At 39.7% G+C, this 25234-nt stretch overlaps 1 protein-coding gene across 7 annotated transcripts in view; it reads left to right on the forward strand.

Annotated features, from left to right (window-relative positions):
- The window catches only part of PHACTR2 (phosphatase and actin regulator 2), a 220779-nt gene extending 195825 nt beyond the window's left edge, over positions 1-24954 (forward strand). For 4 of the 7 annotated variants that reach the window (XM_079780934.1, XM_079780938.1, XM_079780936.1 and 1 more), the window contains 4 exons: positions 2694-2755; positions 5823-5960; positions 11127-11203; positions 18959-24954. In XM_079780934.1, the coding sequence (XP_079637060.1) occupies positions 2694-2755; positions 5823-5960; positions 11127-11203; positions 18959-18974 (293 nt within the window). In that variant the 3' untranslated portion in view covers positions 18975-24954. Of the gene's footprint in view, positions 1-2690; positions 2756-5822; positions 5961-11126; positions 11204-18958 lie in introns of all 7 variants that reach the window. The other 3 variants (XM_079780933.1, XM_079780937.1, XM_079780935.1) reach the window with 1 other exon arrangement.
- The last annotated feature ends 280 nt before the right edge of the window (positions 24955-25234 follow it).

The raw sequence follows: 25234 nt of genomic DNA on the forward strand, positions 1-25234 counted from the left end.
TGTCTTCTGTAGGGGAAAAAAATGTACTAGGCCATTGAGTTCTGCATGTACCTTTTCTATGAAATTTTTTAATCATACAGAAAAGTTGAAAGAATTGTAAATAGCTATATGTCTGCCATCTATATTCTACCATTGATATCTACTTTATCACATCTTGCTTTATCACATATCTGCCCATCTATTGATCCATCTCTTTTGTGGGGAGGGGGGATGCATTTCAAGTTTATTTATAAATGTACTTCCATTTGCTAAAAACACCCATTCAGAAACACGTAAAACAATAAAAAGAGAAACAAACCCACAAACATGTTTGGCTTTTTAAAATCCCATATTATCTGAATTGATGACTCAAGAATATAATACTCCAGTCGCTGGTATTTCCGTGTTTCTCTTTGTTCTTTCAGTTCCTCCACAAAACGCTCCGGGCAGCACTCCCTAACTAGGCAGCTTTCCTGTAGTGCACCCCCTCCCCACCCCCCAAACCTCCTGTATTGCTTGTGTGTTTATGGCAAATACTTCCTGTGGCTATTCTGAAATATCCACCCCTCTCTGCTCTGATGAGAGTTACTGAGGGCAAGATTTGTCAATGAGCCACATCACTTCCTTCATGAATATTCCTCCAGTCTGTTTCAAATGACCAGAAAGGTTCATATTTTATTTTATAATTACCCTCTAATAAATCTAAAAGGAAAGGAGGGAACATTAAAAAAAAACCCTCAGTACATTTTTTAAAACGAAGTTTAAGATTTAATCTTGACTCTTCGTAAGAGATTTTTACAGTGACTATTTTAATAAGATTCACCTCTAAAACCCTCTTCCTTTAACTTCATTAGAAGCATTAATTTCAAATATGGGGACTGTAAGAAAGCCAGCTCCTGATGTTAAACAAAGACTATCCAAATGGTAAAATCATGTTTATTTAACTCCCCTAACTGCAGTTGGCCCTTCTTCTTCTTCTTCTTCTTCTTTTTTTTAACTTAACTGGCTGCCACATAGATATACAATGTGCCTATTTAATAAGGCAAAATTATCTAATATTCCCTTCAAAGATAGGACATTTTGTGTATTTCATGATAATTGGAGCATTAGTTTTGAATTGTATTAGATACCCAATTTTTTATCTTTGAAAAGTACCTTTAAAAACATAGCATAATCACTGTATAGGAAGAATTGACTAAAATGTTTAAGGGTTATATTTTTCTTTTTACTAATAATATCATCGGAGGCCTAATCTTGTAAAACCCTAGTTTGAATAGCATGAGCTGTAAGTTTGGTGTTTGGGTTATACAATCCATATGCCTTATACAGCTCACAAAAGGTAATTATTTGACCCTAAGGATGTATTTTAAGGCTACCTACAGTAACTTCATGGGAAGAAATCTGAATTATAACCAAATTTGTTTGACACTCGATAGAAATATACTACCAGTAACTAGTTGTTTCCTATTCTGCAGGGTGATTTCAGTTTATGTTCACTCTGTCTGAAAGGCATACTAATCTTTCTTATCAATTAAAATTATTGTTTCAGAAGCCTGTAGAAACTTTTTCCTGTCAAAATAAGGAAAATTAATAGAGATTTAGCATGTTCAACTAACAATTCAAATGTTGCAAATATTGAATGCTAATATTTTATTAATGACAAAAATAATCTTAGTGGTAAGTCTATTTGAATTTAAAAATATAATTATTTTTTCAAAGAGGAGACTTGTCACCATTTTAGCTGAGCTTTTATAGTGTGATTTTTCCTTCAGTAGAATTCATAACAGAACTTTCTAAAAGATAATATTTTGTAAGTATTAATACCCAGTAAGCAAAATCTGTGCTCATTTATTGAACAAATGATGAGCTACAGGAAGCTATGGAGAGAAATTCATCAAATAAGCAACCATTAAAACCTGAAAGGATGTTTATTTCTTTAAAGTTCTGGACATTTTTCTCTTAATCCCATCTGTTGGACAGCATTCATTTAGGTTGGCCATTAAATTGTACTACTTGGTAAAGTACTAGAGGAAGAGGAGACGTTGGAAAGTCAAAGTCATGAGAAAATAAATCATCTCCACCAACAGTACACCATAACACCATTCAGAACATTCTGGTTCAAAAGCAAAGTCCAAGGAAATGCTTACATTCTGCTTCTATGGAAACCAAAACAGACAGATCAACTATTTTGGTTGGATTTGAATGGAAATCAGCAACTCAGACATGCATCAGATGGTTCTAATTTGTTATTTTGATATGTCTCGGATTTTCACATGGAGGCCAGATCCAGAAATAAATTTTTCCCTGAATTCTGATCATCTGTGCTTGTAAGCCCATGAGATGATTAGCAATGAAAGGCTTTCACCAGATTAAGGGAACTCTTGTGGGTTTTTTGTTGTTGTTGTTGTTTTTCAGAGTATAATAGGAAGTCTGGAAGCAAAAAAGGTTTACAATTAGTAAATAGGCCAGTCATATAAGGAAAAAAATATTATATGTATGCATGTATGTACTAGTATACATATATAAAGCAATATAATTATATATATAATTTAATGGTTGATCTTTCTGCAAAGTATTTTGACAACTTTTTAAAGATGTTGGAATGTTTGATCAATATCTGTTAAGTCAAATAATTGTGGCCTGATCTACTTTTCTGATTATAAAATCACTTATAATAACCAAGTCTTCATGTCTTCTCTTCCATTAATAAGCAGAAAAGAATGAAGAGGAAGAACAAGAAGCAAAAATGGAACTTAAACGCAGACTCAGCAGAAAGGTGATGAAACTACAACTGTTAATGATAGTGTGTGTTCTGAGATATAGTTCCTTTTTTAAATGCAAATCAGCTCTCCACATGTAAATCTGATATTTAGGGTTAATTATTCCTGTTAGTCTACTAACTGATCATAGACATTAAATCTATGTAATGAATACAGTATAAATTATCTTTATATTTGTAATTGCATATGTTAATTTTGATGTTAATCAAAACTTTTAAAGTGCATTAGGTGATTATGAAAATAACATGTAATCGGTGTAAGAAATGTTTTAAATGCAAAAAGTAATAAAAGAAAAAAGTCATATAGACTTCTTCCATTTAAAGATAACCATTATTAACATTTCAATGTTTAGTTTTTAAAAATGCTCACACTTTCCATGTAGTCTTGGAACTATTAAATATTTTGTTGCTACTGAAGATTTGCCACTATTCCGTATCTGAGCTGGGTGACTAAATTTTTAAGGGAACTTGATCATCCAGGCTGCCTACTGTAGTGCTACCCAAATTGACAAACAGCTTACCTCAGACAATTGTTTCCACCATTTATGAAAATATAAACTTGATGCCAGAGCTATCACTTTTTTCTGTGTTAAAATAATAACAGTATTTGGAAAAATTAAGGACTATCAGCACGTACATTTCATTGTACATCTTTGTCCGGCAATGGTTCAGGTATACCTTGCACCCCTGGACAAGGCAGGATGAGTGAAGCATGACATCTGCAGTGAAGTGTGTGATCTGCCCACATTTATCTGGGCTGGCTGGGGAGTCCGTGACAGATAGAAGAAATAATCCATTCCCATGGAAAAGTAGAGACTGTACTTTGAGAGGTTTTGGTTTTGATTTTTAGGGGAGAAGATCCTTTATTATTGATCTCTCTTTTTTTCCTCAAAGACACTAATTGTTAAACAATGATCAAGCTGAGAAAGACTCTGTAAACTGAATTTTTAGAGCTGTGTCTTCTGGCACTCAGTGGCTGTTAAGTTCCAGCTTTAGATAAGAAGTAGCCCTTCCTCATAGCTCCACACTCACCCCTGACATGCATATAATCTTCTCAATCCAGTTGGGCTCTTCCAGGAGGCAGCAGAGCCTGCCCTTAACTCCTGTCCCCACTTGCCTCCTCTATACAGAGCTCCCTGCCATAGGTACAGGACAGTTCATACCACTAATAATGACTTTGTCACTGGCACCGTCCTGAAGGGCAAGACTGGTTGGAGCCTGGCAGGTGTGGCTCAGTGGTTGAACGTCAACCTATGAACCATGGTTAGATTCCCAATCAGGGCACATGCCTGGGTTGGGAGCTTGATCCCCGGTAGGGGGTGTGCAGGAGGCAGCCAATCAATGATTCTCTTTCATCATTAATGTTTCTATCTCTCCTCCCCTCTCCCTTACTCTCTCTGAAATCAATAAAAACATATTTTTTAAGACTGGATGGAGAATTTCTGACCTGTGTGGCCCTTGGTCACTTGCCTTTTGGCAGTCCCCAGAGGCAAGGCTTTCTCTACCTCCTCAACCCCACCTGTCCTGGAAAGGCAGTGAGAATCTAACAATAGAGATTAGACAGTAACTGAACTGCTTAGATTATTCCTTCCTTTGTCCTCTGCCCACCAGGTCTTCATTCCTGTCCCAGCTCAAGTGTAGTCCCAGGCCTTCTAAGAGTCTTTGAATGTCTTGAAGGTTAGAGCACTGACTGAGTCCAACCTCTGGTTTTACTCAAAAGAAAACCACGGCCCCAAAACGGGGATGTTTTTAACCACAAAAACATTTTTTTGAGATTGTGCTTACTTTTTCCAAACATTGAGCCTATGTAAATAAGGAACGCTTCCACAGAGGACTACTTAGACTGTGGAAAGTCTGGCTAATACAGGGTACATATATGGAGAGAAAAGATGCTGAATATGGACCGTATGAGTAAAACAGAAGCCTGGGTCTACCTGTGTGACAATACTAGGACACCTCCCACTGAGAAAGGCCACAGAAGCAGGAACCTCAGTAGCAGAGAGTAGGTGATGCCTGTCGACCAGGGGACCATGTTTCTTTAGTCTCAGAACCATCTCTGCTTTATTCTCGAGCTTGAGAAAGAGCCGAGAGAGGACAGCAAATACCACAGGTCTGGGTAGATTACTAGTAAATATAACTACAAATTCCAATTTGACCAAGACCACAGGAGGAATCCACGTTATTAGCTGTGTCTTGAAGGTTGCCGCTGATTTGAAGTAGTTAGGGCCCCACTGAAGTGCAGTTCTCCAGAAGGCCCCCCTCCTACATGTCAGCTTTTGTGGCCAAGAGTAAATGTCAAGCATAGGCCTGGGTCCCTAGCCTTTCGTGGAAGAAGGCCATGGACACACCCTTCACTGGACCATTTCTTTGTCATAACTTGGTGCATTTCTGAATGTACAGGTTTAATAAAAATAGGAACCAAGCTTTTTTTTAAAATATATTTTTATTGATCTCAGAGAGGAAGGGAGAGGTAGAGAGAGATAGAAACATCAATGATGAAAGAGAATCATTGATTGGCTGCCTCTTGCACAACCCCTACTGGGGATCGAGCACGCAACCCGGGCATGTGCCCTTGACCGGAATCGAACCCGGGACTCTTCAGTCTGCAGGCCAACGCTCTGTCCACTGAGCCAAACCAGTTAGGGCAGGAACCAAGCTTTTTATTGTCATTTCTAAAAGTTGCAGGGCTTTCTCCTTGATACATAATTCAATGCACATCCTGTGTCTGGATTTTTATTGTGCCTGTGGCTTCATGTTCCCTGTGTCAGGGATGACAGGCACCTTTATCACAATACCAGGCAAGGAAGAGAAAACAGCGTAATGCACACAGTTGCCAAAGATTGTGACCTATCTAAAAAGGATGATTTTTATAGTCTCAAAATTAGGGCACACTGCTTTCTAGTTCTTATTAGAAATTCCCAAGATGCTGCTGCCTTTTCTTTCTTCTATTTTTTTTTATATGTGAAAGTGACCTTATTTGACCAGAACTTCGAAGTTCTCAATAGAAAACCATGAGGCTGTAAATGGTTTACTGAACTCGTCCTTTGTCCTTGTCCTCCTGCAGCTCAGCCTGAGACCTACAGTGGCAGAGCTGCAAGCTCGAAGGATCCTGCGGTTTAACGAGTATGTAGAAGTCACCGATTCTCCCGACTACGATCGCAGGGCAGACAAGCCCTGGGCCAGGTTGACACCTGCAGACAAGGCAAGAACTCAAGTGTATTTAGTTATGATTTCATTGATTTATGATTTTATTGCTTTTCTAAAAGCGCCAATACTCACTTATCCCCACTCAGCCATCTAAGGAGGCTTGATATTACCAAGTGTCCCAATAATTTTTTGCCTTTCATTATTTAACCCTTTGCACTGCTTGCTTTTTTCTCGATTCCTTTATTCTAATGCTAACCGTGTCGAGTCACACTCGACATCCGAGTGCAAAAGGTTAAGCCACTTATGTGATACTAGAGGCCCGGTGCATGAAATTCGTGCACAGGGGTGTGTGTCCCTCAGCCCAGCCTGCACCCTCTCCAATCTGGGATCCCTCTCACAATCCAGGACTGCTGGCTCCCAACTGCTCGCCTGCCTGCCTTCCTGATTGCCCCTAACTGCTTCTGCCTGCCAGCCTGATCACCCTCTAACCACTCCCCTGCCAGCCTGATTGATGCTTAACTGCTCCCCTGCCAGCCTGATTGCCCCTAACTGCCCTCCCCTGCAGGCCTGGTCCCCCACAACTGCCCTTCCCTGCAGGCCCGGTCGCCCCCAACTTCCTTCCTCTGCCAGCCTGGTCACCCCTAACTGCCCTCCCCTGCAGGCTTGATCGCCCCCAACTGTCCTCCCTTGCAGACCTGGTCCCTCCCCAACTGCCCTCCCCTGCTGGCCATCTTATGGTGGCCATCTTGTGTCCACATGGGGGTAGCCATCTTTGACCACATGGGGGCAGCCATCTTGTGTGTTGGAGTGACAGTCAATTTGCATATCACTCTTTTATTAGATAGGATAGAGGCCTGGTGCATGGGTGGGGGCTGGCTGGTTTGCCCTGGATCAGGTTGGGGGTTCCCTTGGGGCATGGTGCAGCCTGGGCGAGGGGCCTGTGATGGTTTGCAGGCCGGCCACGCCCCCGGCGACCCAAGCAGAGGCCCTGGTAACTGGGATTTATTTATCTTCTATAATTGAAACTTTGTAGCCTTGAGCGGAGGCCAGGGCTGGCCAGAGCAGGCGGGAAGCTTGGCTTCCTCCATTGTTGGGGAAACCCAACCCTCCTGCTCGCTCTGTGACTGTAGCCATCTTGGTTGGGTTAATTTGCATACTCGCTCCTGATTGGCTGGTGGGCGTGGCTTGTGGGTGTAGCGGAGGTACGGTCAATTTGCATGTTTCTTTTTTATTAGATAGGATATTTAGTACTATTAATGAAATTCTTTCAACTAAGTCTCAGAAAAAACACACAATTCTCATGGTATGAAAAATACTGCATATTTGGCCCTGGCCAGGTGGCTCAGTGAATTGGAGCATCGTCCCATGCTCCAAATGCTTGCAGGTTCAGTTCCCAGTCAGGGCACATATCTGGGTTGCAGGTTCCATCCCCGGTCAGGGTACGTGTGTGAGGCAACCGGTCAATGTTTCTCTCTTACATTAATGTGTTTTTTTCTCTCTTTCTCTCTCTTCCTCTCACTTTAAAAATCAATGAAAACATATCATTGGGTGAGGATTAAAAATAATACTAATATAATAATAATAATAATAATACATATTTGGTCTCACTGCTATCTCCTGGAGGTTTGTTTTGTTTCAATCTTAGAAATACCTAGTTTTGGCTCATTTACTTCCCATTGGTCCAACCCAGCACCATTCTGACTCCAGTCGCACTACATCAACCTACTTCTTTCTGTTCCATATTTTCAACAAAAGCAGTCCCATTTACACTTACATGAAGAGTTATTAGGCCTAAACTCTGAATAGAAAAGAGAGTTAAGAATATTGTACATGTGGATCACTAACATAACCTATGGGAGGGAAAAACTTTTTTCCCTCTCATAAAACAGTCTCAGGAAATCTCTTTGGTTAGTAAGAGGAAATAACTCTTGGAATAAAACTATGGTCATTCTTTAGTGAATTTTTTAAAATGGGTATTGCATTTCTTTAATTGGCTGTCATCACAACTTGCTGACATATTTTTTCAAGCAACCGGTTCCTATAATTCCACCTCACATTCATGCCTGTAACGGGCTCATTTCTAATTACAAACCAGCACACACAACATGGAGATCTGAGGCAATTATCTGGATGAGTTAGGCTCTGAAGCTTTCTTTACTGGGAAGAGTGGAGGACTTGAAGTAAGAAGGCAGTTGCATCAGCCCCATCTTAGTACCCAATGCCCATTTGATATCTACAAAGTCACTTGATCTCCATTTCAACATCTGTGAGATGAAAGTCTTGAAATAGTGTTCAACTGCTTTGTAACAAACCATCCCAAAACTTGGTGACTTGAAACAACCATCTTATTTTGTCCACAGTTTTGTGAGTTAGGAATTCAGGAAGGGCTCAACTTGGTGGTTTGTTTCTGATCCATGTGGCATCAAGGAGGGTGGTGCCTGGGGTTCCAGAATCCACTCCTGAGCTGGCTTCTTCACTAGCAGCACGTCTTTGCCTTGTTGGTCGGCCTCTCTCTGTATCCACATGGCATCGCATCCTCCAGCGCCTCTGCTTGAACTTGGGTTTCTCACACTGTGGTTTTCCGAGGGTGGGCACATTTTTACATGGCAGCTAGCTTGCAAGAAGAAGGAAGCAAAAGATGCTAGGCCCCCCTGGACTGACACAGCCTCACCTCGACTGTGTTCTATTGTTCAAAGCAGTTACAGGTCTCACCCAGGTCCACCACTGGAGAGAGAGACCACCTCTTGAAGAGGGAATGGCAAGGTCACATTGCAGTTGAGCATGTGGGATGTGTCTATAAATACTGAATTGGCTGTCTATGTGTATGGTCACAAGTGAATTGTAAATCTTACTAATATAAAGGATGTATAGCACACAATTTCCAATTAAAAATAAACTATACAATACTTTTTGTAGATTCCACATCCCAATTGATTCTCACGGAATGCTTTCATTGACTTTGGCCAGACTCTTAGATCCATAAGCCAACAACCTACTTTGAGAGTAAGGACTTCACCTTATTTGTTTTCAAGGCTCCTTGGGTGACATTTTCTTCTTGCACATCACAAACTAAAATTTAATTCATTTTTTTGAAATGTATCACAATAATGACATATTCTTGAATACTTTCAGTGTACAAAGCACTTTCAAATATGCTCTTAATTGATTCTAATAATATTATGAGGAATTCTCATTTCCATTTTCCAGATGAGAAAACAGGTTTTGGAGCAAAGTAACTCGCTAAGGGTCACTGCTATTGAAGGCATAGGTAAGACTAGATCCCATGACTTCGGACTCCGAGTGGACTACTTTCCACTTCCTCCACTGAAACGTTAACATTTAGAGGGGAAATTTTAAATGATTTGATGCCACTGTCCATATTAAAATACCTTCTTTAAAGGAAGACTTTTTGATAGATGCCAATTAGGTGATTAGTATGGAGCAGCTTGACTATTTCAGTTCCTGGTTCTAGGTACCAAGTTTTACAGTGATTAAAGCAAAGTATCCTCACTGTTCATCTCACTTGTGCAGCAAGATTCATTGTCTTATCTCAGTGGACTCAGGCCCACAAATATCTTTCTTCTTACTTCATCTTTTCTAAAGTTCAGTAGCAAGAATTGCTTTTTAAAGAAAAAAAATACCTCTGCAATCACTTCCCAGCCACTGGATCCCCATAGAGTCTATAGGGGCTGAGGAATATGTTTGAGGAGACAAAGCAAGCTGTGACGATAGGATTTAAGTATCACAGTGAAAGGGGCATTGGGAGAAAAACTTAGATATTGCAGAGTGACCGTGGTAGGGGAAAGCCAGAGACAGGCCTCAGGGCTTCCTTCTGTCCTTTTCCTCTTCTAATATTCTTCATTTTCCCACCACGAAGTAGGTTTCCTTATCTGTCAGTGAAGTGATTCTCTGTGGCTTGTAATGTCATTCTTTGTTTTGGCTGAAGAGTCCATTTTTTCCAAAGAGATTATGAAGCTGTTTTTATTAGTGTTTTTAAATTCACATGAGGAAACTATTCTTTTTATTATTATTATTTTAGAGAGGAAGGGAGAGGGAGAGAGAGATAGAAACATCAATAATGAGAGAGAGAATCATTGATTGGCTGCCTCCTGCACTCCCCTTCCTGGGGATTGAGCCCGCAACCTGGGCATGTGCCCTTGACCAGAATTGAACCCGGGACCCTTCAGTCCACACGCCAACGCTTTGTCCACTGAGCCAAACCAGCTAGGGCAGGAAACTATTCTTTGTAGAAAAGTTAGGATATAAAGATAAGCACACAGTGGAAATCAAAAACCATCTGCAGTCCAGCCACTATTAATTGATAACTGATGTTAACATTTTGATGAGTATCTTGGTTTTTCAGCCTGAAGGACATAAGCATCTCTTTAAACCCCAGCATTTACATGGCATGGATTATGTGTTCGCTGAATAGTAATAGTGACAGCATTCTGTTTGATATTTTATTTGAGTGGCTTTTAAGTGCTGTGCTGAACCTTTCAATTCTAATTATCTTAACTTTCGATATGAAAGAATAAATAGCAACTGCCTTCTCAGTAGCTTTGTGGCAACTGCCTAGAGCCATGTCACTGTGTGTGGTATTAAATGCAGAACTGACATAGGGAAATGATATTGTTTCTCAGAAGATCTCATGACCTGCGCTACCCTTGTGGTCATGGGGGTGACTCATATATCAGACCCCAGGATGCGTTTAGGAAAGGCCCCCTTCCTCCACCTTGTCGATGAAACTTGAGAGAAATCTATCCCGGTTTTAGTTTGCGAGCAGCATGACACTGCATCTAGCATACCGTTTCCTAGGAGAAATTAGGAATCCCTTTCCCCAAGACATTTCTTTCTTGCTTGCTTTTTTTGTTGTTCTTTGTTAATCCTCATCCGAGGATATTTTTCCATTGATCTTTTAGAGAGAGTAGAAGAGAGAAACATTGATGTGAGAGAAACACATCGATTGGTTGCCTCCTGCACACACCCTGACCAGGGCCCCAGGGCCCGGGTCGGGGAGGAGCCTGCAACCAAGGTACGTACCCTTGACCTGATGGAACCCAGGACCCTGCGGTCCGCAGGCTGACGCTCTATCCACTAAGCCATACCGGCTAGAGTTCTCCAAGACATTTCTTAAAAGAAGGCCTGCTTCATTGATACAGGGTATGCCAAGAAAATATGTGACCTAAGTAACAATTCTGTATATACACTTTCTCCTATTCAGGCAGCAATACGGAAAGAACTAAATGAATTTAAAAGCACAGAAATGGAAGTGCACGAAGAGAGTCGGCAGTTTACAAGGTAAGTGGACACAATTCAGTTTAGCATATTAAAAATGATCAAGATGGTAAATTTTATGTTATGTGTATTTTACCACAATTAAATTTTTAAAAAATACAGTCTAACATAATATCCTCTAATGAACATTTCTAAAATTGTCTTGTTTTTTCTCTCAAAGAAGTCTGAGTCATTCTAAAGGGCTATATTTGGTTTCTTTTTCGTTTTATTTTCTGGGTGAGAAGACAAGCTTTTTGAAGAGACTCACTTAACGTTTTATGCCCGGAACAGATGCTGGTGGGAGCCGGTGTGGGCACTTATGTGTCTGCTTTGGTCTCACAGTAGACATACTTAGAGAGGGGAGAAACTCAGTTTTCAGAACATGTCACTTAAAAATAGGAATCCCATGTCCACTGGTGCCACAGAAGCTCTCTGGAATCCTGCCATCTTTCCTCCCAGCACCCTTCAGGCTTCTAAGCCCTGAGCGATCATGTCATCTGCCCCCCACAATTCACAGGTGTTCTGGATGTTTCTGTCTCAGAGGTTTACATGCTTTGCTTTATACAACAGGTGTGTTCCTAAAAATGTGCAAGTCAATCAAATCCTTAAGAATTAAATTGTTAGAAGACAAACCAAAATAGGTGATTCCATGGAGACTTCTTTCTGGGAAACATGTAGGCTGGAAACAGCCTCTGGAGGGCAGCCCTACATCAGGTGCCACCGTTAATGCTGAGGCGCCGGTGCTGGTGAAGTTGCTGCTGGAGAGCATGTGGCATGATGGAAGTAGGATGTCATAGCAAACCTCCTCCCCGACGTTCACGGGGCCTGCCTTGCTCCACAGCTATTGTTCCTATAATAACAATGTCTGGTGTGCAGAAGAAACTCCCCTTTCTGCTAGTGACTAGTGACATTTCTTCTTTGTTTTGTTTTGTTTTCTCCAATGGCATGTTTATTTACTTATTTATTTATTTATTGAGAGAGAGAGAGAGAGAGAGAGAGAGAGAGAGAGAGAGAGAGAATGCATACAGGACTTCAGGACTTTCAGGCATCCTGAATGTATGGGGCTTCTTTCTGTCTGAAGGCTTCATGCTGTCACAATCTATACATAGACCCATCACATGCCAATATCAAGCCAGACATGTGTCCTCTCTTTTTCTCCCTTCTACTTCTGGAGTCAGGAGAAGTTCTTGCTAATATCTGACACCTGTGGTCACACTGTGGTAGTAAAGTTGATCAGAATAAGGTGGCTGGATATTTATGGTGACATCGAACTGGCTGGGACCTCCAGGCAACTGGGAAGGTGGCATTTTTCATGTCTTTGAGTCCTGACCCCTGAGATGTAGTGACTGTATCAATCCAGTATTTGTCATTCAGGATAATTTTACTTCTCTGTGGTGTTCCTAGAAGTTGTAGTATTTGTTCCCCTCATTTCATTTGATGGCATTATATAAAGAATAAATTACAATAAAAAATAATTAAAATTTTAAAATGCCTTTTTATGGAAGTCTTCATTTTATGAAAAATAAGCATTTATACTGGAAGAGGCTCTTTCTCTTCTGTTGGACTCTATAAACAAGTAAAAAGGAAATAAGATGCAGGGAGAAGTAAAGGTCATTTCTTTTTCACAGATGTCTTTTTAATGTGAACAAATAATAGTCTAAATAAGCTTTCAAACAGTATAAAAATTTGTCAAGTAAAAATGAAAACTCCCTTCAGTCCTTCCCCAGTTTTATTCTCATTCTTACCAGTAACCACTGGTGAAAGTTTGGTGTAGATCCTTCTAGACATTTTTTTCTGTGCATTTATAAACGTATATGTGCATATACTGTATATGTACATGTATATGTATATATATATATATATATATATATATATATATATATATACACATACACATACTTCTGCCTTTATATACACATCCTCAGTCATACACAAAACAGCATTCACAAAATTTTCCCATATTAGTATATATCTTATTAATTTGAATGATTCTATGGTATTTCATAGGTAATATGCCATAACTTCCTGAACAGTTATTCTATTGATAGATGTTTATGGAATTTTTAGTTTTACTTTTGACTTTCTTTATAAATGTATCTTTTTGAGCACACACCAGTATTTCTGTTTTAGTCCCATAAGTGGATTTCCTAGGTCACGGGATATATATTTTTACATTTTGAGAGATACTATTCCGTGACCTACAGTTTACGAGCATGCCTGGTCTGTTAACCCTCATCAGCATTTGGGGGTGATGATGGTGGAGAGGAGTTCTATATTCTAAAGAACGAACATTAATATCCTATTCCACTGATTTCTGTAAAGTTGAGCATCTTTACATACCTTTATTGACCATTTATTTTTCATTCTTTGATTTGTCTTGACCAATTTTCTTTTGGGTTGTTTATCTTTTTCTTATGGATTAGTAAAAACTCAGATATTGAGTTACTATATATCACAATACTTTCCCCCAATTTATTGCTAACATTGTAACTTTTTTATGGTTTCCTATTTAAATGTTTGCATATTTAAATTTGTCTGTATTGTTATTTTTTAATTTACTGTCTTGTGTCCTAAAGAGGGCCAAGATTATAAAAGTACTAGAGGCCCGGTGCACCACAGTCGTGCACGGAGGGTGGGGGTGGGGGGTTCCTCAGCCCGGCCTGCACCCTCTCACAGTCTGGGACCCCTCGGGGTCCTTCGCACTGCCGCAGAGGCTAGAGAGGCTCCCACCACTGCCGCTGCGCCAGCCGTGAGCTTGGCTTCTGGCTTCTGGCTTCTGGCTTCTGGCTTCTGGCTTCTGGCTGAGCGGCACCTCCCCTGTGGTCGATTTGCATATTAGCCTTTTATTATATAGGATTACCTTCCATTTTCATATGTTTTTTTTTTTACACTTTGATCTTTCATCCATTGGGCAATTATTTGGGTTTGTGATTCAGTAGAGTAAACTAGTTTACTTTATTCTAAATCAATAGTCAGTGTCCCACTGCAATTTATTTCCCCCTCGATGTAAAATTTTTTCTTTTAATGTACACGTGGGTCAGTTTCCAGATTCTTTAGTGTGCTCTAGCAAGCTATTGTCTATCCTTGTACTGTGTCACACTGTTTACTTAGAATAGTACATTTTATAGTATATTTTTATATTTGGTAGGGTATTTTCTCACCTTGAAAATTGGCTGTTTTTCTGTATTTGCTCATCTGCAGAAATTTAGAGTATGCTTGTTGTGTTTTATAAAATAATCTATTGATATCTTCATTGTTTAAGTAAATATGAATAGATGCAAATAGGGATGAGCTTCATTTCAAAAGAAAATTATAGACTTTGGGGGGTGATAGCTGCTATCAAAGGTAAGTTTTAAAAGTTTTCAAAAAAATATATTGATTAACACTCTTCCAAATGTCTTTCCAGATAAGGAAGAATTAAATATTCATATCACTGAGATGAATATGCCTTGCTTAAGTATTCTTAAAAACTTGGCAGGAAAGCAAATCTCTACTGTTTTTCCATTCATTTCTATTACATCATTAGACTTGCCTTTTGGCTCTGAGACTTATGAAAAACATGCATATGATTATCAGATTGTTTTCATTATTTCTTTTAGGAGGAGAAAGTTTTGGTAAACTCTGCTGTGTCTCATCCTAATGATACAAATATACGATAATGTTTTACATTTAGAAAACTGCTCATGTAGAAGATAGTGGTGTTCTTAGCGCCAGCCACCCTTGGAGGGCATAAACAAGCTGTTGATCATTACCTAGCCTCTTAGATGCAACCTAGATACAGAGCAACTCACTTATTAGCTCTTCTTATTAGTGTCAGACATTATCTCCTTACATCAAGTAAACATTTCCTTTACAACCTACATCTATTAACTCCCGGGGCATTTGGGGGTGTTAAAAGGGTTGAGACAGCCCTGCTCCCTCTGCCCAGGTACCTCGTTATCCAGAGATAATCTCCCACGCAGTGATGGATCAGTCAACACTGGAAGGAACCGTTCCCATATGTAGCTTTTTTTTTTTTTTTTTTTTTTTTGCTTCTGTATCTCTGGATAGAAACCCAAAAAGCTGATTACATTGCTTGCCTCTGGGAAGGGGAATTGGGTGACTGGGATCAGGCATGAGAGGAATTCTTTTCACTGCTCACTCTTAGAGCCTTTTGAATTTTTGAAACATAGGATGTATTATATAATCAAAAAAGCCTTGAAAAAATAAAGGAGCTATTCCCTGCTCTTTTTGTAAATGAGAAGTTCATCATGATGACTTTTCCTGAATAATGTGCTGGTGCTAATATTAAATGTGACACTCTTGCTGTTGGTGTACCCAGAGGACACCTTGGAAACCCCCATCATGAGTACATCCTGGGACATGTTTGGTCTGTGGCGGTGAAGAATTGTAGTGATGCACTCTTTCCTCTCGTTCCCCAAGTTTCTCCCAGTATTTTGCAAATATCTGTCTGGAATTAGAATGGACTTTAGTCCCATGTAACAAGGGTGAGGACCAGTGGGCCCTGCAAGAGTTCATTCTGTGGCCTGACAGGCACCAAGCCCTAACCTTGGTCTCTTAGAACACTTGCTGCTTATCCGGCCAGCCACATCCTCTATTTTCTCCCCGCAGCAGCTGCCCGCCCACACCACTGTTCAAAATCCCGAAGACCATAGGGAGGGCCATTGCGTTCTGAAAGAAGATCACCATGGCAAAGGAAAGCCACTTCCCTTTCCATAGTAAATAGAATTTCTACAATTTAAAACCATTCTCTAAACCAGGGGTCGCCAACCGGTGATCTGCGGACCACTGATGGTCCGTGAGGTCCGAAAGGTTAGCGACCGCTGCTCTAAACCATAAAGGCAAATTGTATGAAAGGTCAGCTTTTATTTAAAAACTAATTTTTTTAAAAAAAACTAAATTTTGAAATGGTTACAGCTGAGTACTAATATTATGGGTAATTATATTTTTCTTCTGGAAATGCTGCTTTCCAGTGTTTTTGTGTCAACGTGTGTAAGACTTATAATCAAGAGAACATAATTTTTTTAAAACTGAGTTTTGTAAATAACATTTTAGGGTGTGTAATGTAGTACTTATATTAAGGAATATTATGCAAGATTAATAGAATCATTGAATTGATGCTCTTAGAATAAAAACAGGCCTCAAGGGATCGTTGGCATAATGTTAAGTGGAAAAATCAGGACACTGACTCATATATGGCAGCAGTGTGTTTTATTTAAAATTCAGATGCATAGAAAAATTAGGAAATGATATAAAAAACCCTTAATGGTTTGTTATAGAGTGGGACTATAGTGTTTTTTGTTTTTTCTTTTCTCTACTTTTCAAATTTTCTTGATGTGGTTACGTTGAGGTGTGTCTGTGTGGGTCTTTAAAGCAATTATCTCATTCTATAACATCTTGTGGTATTACTCTCTTAGGTGGATTTACAGGTAAAATAAACCACTCTTTCAGCTTCCAGATATGCCTATGAAAATGGAAGAGGGCAGAAACTACACATGAGACCAAAATAAAAATTAGGAGTCCTCCCCAGAGGAAGGAGAGGGCTGCTTCTGCAGTGCGCTTTCTCTCATAGGTGCCCCATGTACTTGCTTCCTGGACAAACACCTAACAGAGTTGCAAAATGCTGCTTTACCCACCAGAGTTGAAATCATGGCTCAGCATTTGAAATAATAAAATCCCATCCAACCTGCGGTCTGTTTTCTTGGGTGGAGCAAGGAGCTGTGGTCTAGGAGAACCTCCTCATTTGTTTAACATACTAGTAAGTGTGTGTGCAGGACACGTAGACCCTTTTAAACACAGGGAAAGTGAATTATTCAGGATTTCTGTGGATAATAAATAGAGACGTGTAGGAAAGTTCATATTTTACATTTGTGAATAATTTTATATTTTATATTACCTGAATGAATTTAGAGGAGTACATTTTTAAAAATAAATTATGGAGGAACCATATGGAAAAGAACTTTTTTATGGGGAAGAAATATTTTTTTCTGCATTCCATGACTTACGAAGAGTTTTTCCCCTCTACTTACTTCCTCTCAATAGTACGGAAATAAGGAAAGTGTATTGCCATTTTAACAAGAAGCAGAAAATATGGATAACTCCAAATTTGAGTCTCTGGAAAGTTCTGGAGAAAAAAAAAAAAAAGAGCAGCCGGGAAAACTTAAGTACCCTTAGGGCACAGTAAATGTATTTTTTGCTCCATCAACTGGAAGCCTAAAGCCAAACTGTCATTCTGTCAGATAGGCAAACTTCTCAGGAGGCAAAGCCTAACTTCTTAGGTTTCAAAAATAAATGCAAACCACCGAGTGGTAACAAACTGAAGAACAATTTGCATTTTCAGTACCTCTGGCAGAAAATTTTAGAGCTGAATTCGAACATAGGATGCCTAATTCAAACAGGATGCAAGTGCCCTTTTCTGATTGGATAGTGTTTTTAGCAAATCTATCCGCCCACATGAAAAGCAGAAACATTTCTGAGCCCCGGGTTTGTGGGCACATGATTGCATTCACACTATTAGTTGGTCGCCTTCCTCTCTTAGCCGCCCTTGAAGCTGTGCTGATGGCCAGTGACTCCCATGCAATCCAGCCTGTGGAGCTCACTCTCGAGTGGGCTCCATGGACAGACTGTGTCTGCAGGAAAAAAAACAAAAACCTTCCAGTGCAAATTTTAGAAATGTTTTTACAGGACACTTTCCAGGAAAATGCTGGGCTTTAGAAGGCTCTCAGTCCCTTTAGGTCCACTGACGACTCACTTTGTTTCCCAACCCGATTTTTAGTTTACCGTCTTCATTCCACGGGCTTTCCCGATGGGAAGAGAAAGCCTCTCATTGTCGTGTTCCCCCAGACTTGTCCTTTGGATCCAGGACACTGTGGAGTGTTGGCTATATGGAGCCCAGCAGATAAGGAGAGGGCTAAAATAATGGCTAAATTACGTGAGTTTGAAATGCCCGGGAAAGCTGGATCTCACAGAGCGGGGCTTTGGTAGCTCGAGGTGTAAAGACGCTGCAGAGGCTGTGTATTTGTGTCAGCAGGCCCCAGGGCTCCCGCTCCCTCCTGGGGTGTGGGCAGTGCTGTGCTCCCTGCATGGAGGGAGCGATCCTGCTTGTTGCAGACCCAGGGCCATCGCTGGACTAGCTTTCCTAGTAATTGCAAGAAGTTTGTGCAGGGCCCAGGGATAGGAGTTGCCAGTATGAGGTTTTAGGCTAGAAGCATTTTAAAAGGTAGAACATTTAACAAGAAAGAAAGTGCAAGGGCAGGCTTATAAAAAACACATCTGTATGGTTGTGGGCATGCTTAGTATGTTGCCTATAGAACGTTTGGAAGGAAATTCCAGCAGGCGTTTGGAAATTCAGGTGTAGAAAGTATATTTGGAGTCCTCAGCGGGAGGTGATAAGAGGCTAAAGGTAATGAAATAGTGACTATTTGTCGATGTTTCCTTGTATAACGACAAACCAGGTGTAACCAAAACCTTTATGAAAATCTCCCTCTGCTCAGTACAGCTTAGAACATGATCCTCAGGGATAGTGGGGCTTTGTGTGTCGATTGCTCTGCATCCTGGGAGGATAGAATCAACGTCTTTAGTGCAGGGGCTGCCTCTGCTTTGTGACGTAACCTTTATAGCAGCATGCTGTTGTGACAGTAATTTATAACAGTAATTCATTGGGGGGCTGTCTAGAGCCACCTCTAATTACAGGCATTCCCACACCTTATTCAGTTCACTGAATGCAGCCTGTGTCTCTAGCCCACACACTCACTCAGTGTGTCCATTTTCTTATTTCAGGTTTCATCGTCCGTAATGAGGTGCGAGACTCTTTGGAAACATAGACGGATCATCTTTGGGGGAAGCCGCGCTTCCTAAACACCTGATATTGCGTTGCACTGGGATTTGACTGCGTCTGTTTCCATTTAACTTGTGGTGAAGGAAGCGTGTGGAAAGTGCTCCCCACCTGTACAGCCCAGATGTGGCCAACAAGCAAAGGGTCGGGTATAGTGACCCTGCTGTCCAGCAGGGGCACTGATGGTAAGGGACACAATGGTTGCACCAGTTATTCTTCATCAGGGGTTTTAATCAAAGAAGATGAGCAGAAGACAATCGCTGGCTCCCTGTTACCAGAAAGCCAAATTTTAGAGTGCAGGTTAAAGGAGGGGGTGGGGGGATGGAATGGAATGGCTGGGCACTGGTAAGGGGTGGGGGTTGGAAAACAGAAAGAAAGAGAAAATTTCATTATGTTAATGAAAAAAGAAAATTGAAACTTAAATGTATTTTTGAAGAAGGCTTTTGATAGCTGAGAACTTATTAAGGGCTTGGGGGTCTAGTCATCCCCTGTGGATTCCTTAGAGACCTGATCCTAGAAGAATATTCTTTCACCGTTATGTTGGTGCAGTATAGTACCATTATTTTATATTGTGCCAGTGAATCTAATTGCCACAAATAAGTCTGAGTGTTTTCATGCATCTTTTTCTTAAATGCAAGAAGCTTTCATGGACCTTTAACAAGCATGCTTACCCAAATTCTGTTGCATGCTTTAAGTAGCATAGCTATACACACTTCACTTTTTTTTTTTTTTTTTAGACTCTTTACCTAATGCACCAACCTCCCGCAAGGATAACAGGACTGGGAATAAAGTCAGATGGGATGTGACCCTATTAGTCTGTAGCAAGCTTTAGAAATAAATCTTTTGGTCTTTCCCTAGTGTGATTATCTCCAAAGTCGAAACAACCATGCTTGATCTAAGGAAGATCATATCGACAATCACATCTTTTTTAAAATTCTGAATCCAAAATTAAAACTTAAGCAAGATGCAGTGTTCTGCCTGCAGTTAGCTTTGAGTGGGACTGCAAAGGAATACTTATTTTCAGTGCTGCATTAAGTTGGATTGCTGCTATTAAAAAGATAAAGCACATGGATAAAAAAAAAATACTCACCCAAAACATATAAGAACACGGAAAAATTTTGCTAAATTGAGAATGAGGAGAATCTCATTTTGTGTTTTATGTCTCTGCAGATTGCATCCATAAATATAATATTGACTTTCAGTGCAAAAAAAGTAGGTGACTTTAAAGTTATGGAAGGTGTCCCTATGAGCCTACAGTCAGTACTGTTTACATTAATAAACCCTCTATTATCATCTTGCTATTTTCCATGGAGTCACAAGCACAGGCTTCTGCTCTCAAACATGTGACCACATGTAAATACTACCTTGCGTTTCATTGTTTGTTCACAATTGTTTTGGGCCCCCTTTTATTAAAAACACATGCTTTGTGTAATAAGACCTAACTAGACGTCACTTTATTCTCAGAAGTTGGACTAGAATTTTCTGAAATGATTCTGATTCATAATATGGAGGACTGTAATTTTCGATCTCAACCAAAAAACAAACATTTCATCTGGTGGGTAAATTTGGATCCTGCCATTTATTTATATTTGATATTTTAAAGAACTCCTCGAAATGAGGGATGATTTTGCTTAAAAGTAAAAAAAAAAAAAAAAAAAAAAATTGGCCCCACTTAGTCTATTACAAAAAACCAGGACCATTTATAACTAAGAAACGTGACCAGCATTGTTGCCCCTCTTGTCATGCTCAGCCACGTGCTGCTAGTGAAATGGCACAGGACTTCTGCACTGGTGTCATTTCAGTAATAGGATCAGACATATTTTTGCTCTGAAAAAATGTTTCTGCATGCCCGAGTAGGTTTCTCCGGCTGAGGTTTATTAGTCCATTTCGTAGTGCTTACATCCAGCTATAGACATGAGCTATGTTCTCATTTTTTGCTGAAGTCATCCTCTTCCTTACATTATTTTATTATTATTTTGTTGTCTTAGGAAAAATACCAAGGAATGTAATGTTATTTTAATTTTCCATACTTACGATTTTTTAACAAATCACTGTCTTATCACTCACTTTACATGTCAAAGAAAGTCCCCACTTAGTTGATAAAAGGAACAGTTTTTTTCCCCCTGCTAGTGGTGCATGTAATGCAATTTTTTATTCCTACAATGTGTGCACCCAAACAAAAATGAGAATCTGGTGCCTCGATCCATTGTTTTTCTTATATGATAGGTCAGATTTATGAACTGCCCACACTTTTTCTGCATACTGATTTATATGCTTAGAGAAAATTTTAAGAGACAAGCTTAAAAGTTAAAAGAAAATAAAAATAAATTAACTGTGGCTAGTCTAATATATAAGACTTGGAACCACCAGTTACTTCATCAATTGATTCTTTAAATACAAAGCTGTGGAAAGAAACGAAGGGTTGTGAACTAAGCTGTGTTCTGCAGAGTAGGCTCTATTTTAATAGCTAATCCTAAAGGCAGAAACACTGCATACCCATCCCAGCAGCCCATCCAGAGGCCTCGTGCTTGGGACCCTGGAAGGATGTGAAGGTGTGAACACCCCCCACCCCCACCCCCGCAATACAAGTATGCCTCTGCCTGAGCCTTTCTGCAGTTTCAGCATTTCTACAATCTGACCCACACACCGCAGTTCTATAGAGAAAATAAATGTGTGTGTTAATCGTGTTGTTGTTACACAGCTCCAGGTTAGGCTGAAGTGTGTGGGTTTCCCTGAGTCCCCAAGATACGATTCAGGGGGAAAAACAAATCCATCTCCAGGAAGGTGCCAGGTGGGAAAGAACTAGACAGACTGTAAGTAGCCATTTCCATCATTCTTAAAATGGAGACAGGAACATTAGCATTAAGGGATTAAAAAGACGCCATGGGCTTAGCATCGTCAGGGTCATTACCAATCAGCCTGACAAATGAGACCTCTGGTGAGCAGCATTAATTTAGGGCAGCCTGCCTGATAGTTTCCTGTGTTTGTGAAATGTCTTGCATTTTTATGGTCAATATTGTTCACCCTTATGTTGACGCCTTAAATTATTTACATTAAACCTATAATATTCAGAGAACCATTTTGGGTATTTCAATAACTTTTAAATGGAGAAAAAGGCAAACTCATCTCTCTCTCTCTGAAAAAAACTGACTTTCTGGTTTTATTTTTATATCCTATATTAGCACAATGATTTTTCACTTACCTTTTTCTACTGGTAGTAAATATATTCTGTAAGTAGAAAGTTCTGAAATTTAAGTGAAGATCTATTTAAAGAAGTAGAGAAATTGAATATACCCTTCAAATACGATCCAATATTGAAAATGAGAGATAAGTTCTTTAAACCCATAATTCGGGTTTTACACACTGCAGTTAATTCAGTGCTGCACTGGCACTTTTTAAAAAAAAACATAGTAACTTATAGGAGAGAAAAATCTGCTCCACGCCTGTAAGTTCCACACGTCAACACCTAACAGCCATTGTATGTATACTTAATGGAGTCAGAAAGACACAACTTTCAAACATTATACTGTATTCACAATAGAAAAAGGAGGTCTTACCTACCGCGTGGTAGTATGCCCACATTTAAACAGGGAAGGTTTCTTTTCTTCCTTTCTTGCTCAGAATTTTCTTCAGTGTTATTATTTTGTACGTGGTCCCAGCAGCACATTTCATAGAGTGAGAAATCTCTTTCAGAATAGGTGAGAAGGAATCAAACTTGTACAAGGCATATAAATTTATATCATTTCATCAGCATGGTAGCTCATGCATTCCTAAATTCCAATCATATTTTAAGCCTAACCTTACTAGTAAAAGTATATACTTTGAAACAACAGTTTATTTATTCACATTGTTAGACTATGCAGTGAACACTAAGAAACCACTTGGATGCAGTTTCTTACAAAGTTGTCTCTTGGCCACTATTGAGTATTTGCTACTCTACTGGTACTTATGGCTGGGCTATATCAGTTTGTTTTCTTTTACTAAGCAGAATGAACTTCTAGAACTAAAGTCCTAGAGGAGAAAAGTAATCATCAAATTAATAGGCCCATCTTCCTGAGAGAAAGCACATTTCCGGCTAGTTCAAATCCAAGTTTCAAAGATTAGCATGGGACTCTACTATAATTTGGCAGTGACCTAAGGGTGGCAAGGACAAAGGCAGAATACTCCCAAACCATTCTCTCCCCCTTTCTCTCTCTTTGGGTAATCATTATGCTTTATCTCTGTATGGAAATGTGCACCGCCAGTAGTATTTCTAGAAAACAATAGAAACATAGGCTACTTAAGCTTTTTCAAAGACAGGGCCATCCCAAATTAGCAAATCCCATTGTATATGCTGTAAGATTTCTAGAAAGGCAAGGGGGTCATTTTTAGCTATGCTAGGATTTGCTGCACACACACACACACACACACACACACACACACACACACACACACACACGTCATTTTGCTTGTTGCATTGTTAGCCCAGCTGTACATAGGAGCAAAGCACTGTGGATCAGTGTTTCTCAGTGGGGATGCTGTTGGCATTTGGAGCTGGGCAATTCTTTGTTGTACAGAAATGTCCCATACATTGCAAGCTGTTTACTATCTCAGACCCCTGCTGACTAAATGCCAGTATTATGCCCAGTAAAAATCAAATGTCAAAAGCCTTCCCCATATTCAAATGCCCTCCCAGGAGGGCGGTTGCCCCTCCCTTGAGTTCCACTGTCTACTGCATTTTAGGGCACACAGGAACCGTGTCTGTCTCAAAACATGTCTCGGCTGCCTTGCATTTCTTTGCGCCCTGAATCATTTCATCCCCCTTCATTTTTCGAACCTTCTGCTTCGACGCAGCTCTAATTTGCCCGTTCTTCAGGGAGGTGGTTACTGGGCAGCCGTGGCAGTTCTATCAGGCATATGCACTCGGGTAGTCCCTGGACGTACTTAAAGGAGAGGTTTCACAATGAGCAAACTTTCTCATTTTTTGACCTCACAATTTTACTTCAGAACTGCACTGCTGCGCATAATCCTTGTCAATTTCGTGAGGATCCTTGCATAGTTTAACCACAAACATGATGGTTGACAGTCCATATAAACAAAACCCGTGGTCTGTGAGCATTACCATTAGATTTTTACCTGGGAAGCTGCAACCTATGAGTTCCAAAACAATCACCTGTTTATCCTATGAAAGAAGCATTTCATCCACATGCCAATGTTTGAATTCCCCCTCTACACATGTAGTCATGTAGCTCAACTTTCCTAAAATCCGTGAATATTGAATTGTGAAGGAAATGTGGGGTAGGTGTGGATTGCATCTACATTTGCTTCTATACTTCAATGATGATCTTGCCCAAAACAGGGTGAGTGTAACCTAGGTGAAACATTATTACACTATACTACCAACACCTAAATATACTTATTCTCTTTTTTGCTTTTTATGACTAAACCAGAATATTAAATATGTCTTGAAATGATTTGGATGAACTGTGGCTAATAGAATGGAATTAATTTAACCACTGTAATTTTTTAAAATACTCAAATTTCTAAAACATCTTTTTTGAGAAAGAGCAACTCAGAGTCGATAAAGGTGGTTGTATTGTGAACTTTTAGATGGTGCTTAAGAATTCTTATCTTGTTAAATATCAGTATTTCTTTTTTTTTTAAGAATAAATTGAAGGGAGTAAATAAGGCAGAATGCCACTTCACCCTCAGGTCAATTTTATGGTATATTAAAATGCCAATAATATTTGTGCCACTTACCAATGTGGGGGAGAGGCTGACTTGTCCCTTACTGAATGCTTTTGTTATAGTTTGACTCTACCATTACGTTGCTTAGAGAGCCTCCACAAGGAGAAGTCGCCATTGCAATGCTAACAAGGGTTCGAAAATAATCTGCATGAATCGGGTCAAACCACTTTCATTACTTAAAATATAGGCACTGATATTTTTATATATTTTTAAATATTTCTTCTGTGGCTTAGAAATGTGCCAATGTGTTCACAACATTCTGAACCGACTTCACCAGATATAGTAACCTACCTACATTTTTTTTTGTCTATAAACAGTCATTTTAAAATAAAGAACTACATTTGGTCTGTGGTATTTCAAGCTTTGGTTAAAATGATGAGGGTGGTAAGCTGTGACCACTAACAGACTGACTGACTGACTGATTCCTGATTTCCAGTGAGTGGGCTGACCCTATATATTGCACAGGTGTACTCTCTGCGAGTGTAAATAACTGG

Source organism: Cnephaeus nilssonii (genome assembly GCF_951640355.1).
Source record: "Cnephaeus nilssonii genome assembly, chromosome: 9".
NCBI classification, from domain to species: Eukaryota; Metazoa; Chordata; class Mammalia; order Chiroptera; family Vespertilionidae; genus Cnephaeus; species Cnephaeus nilssonii.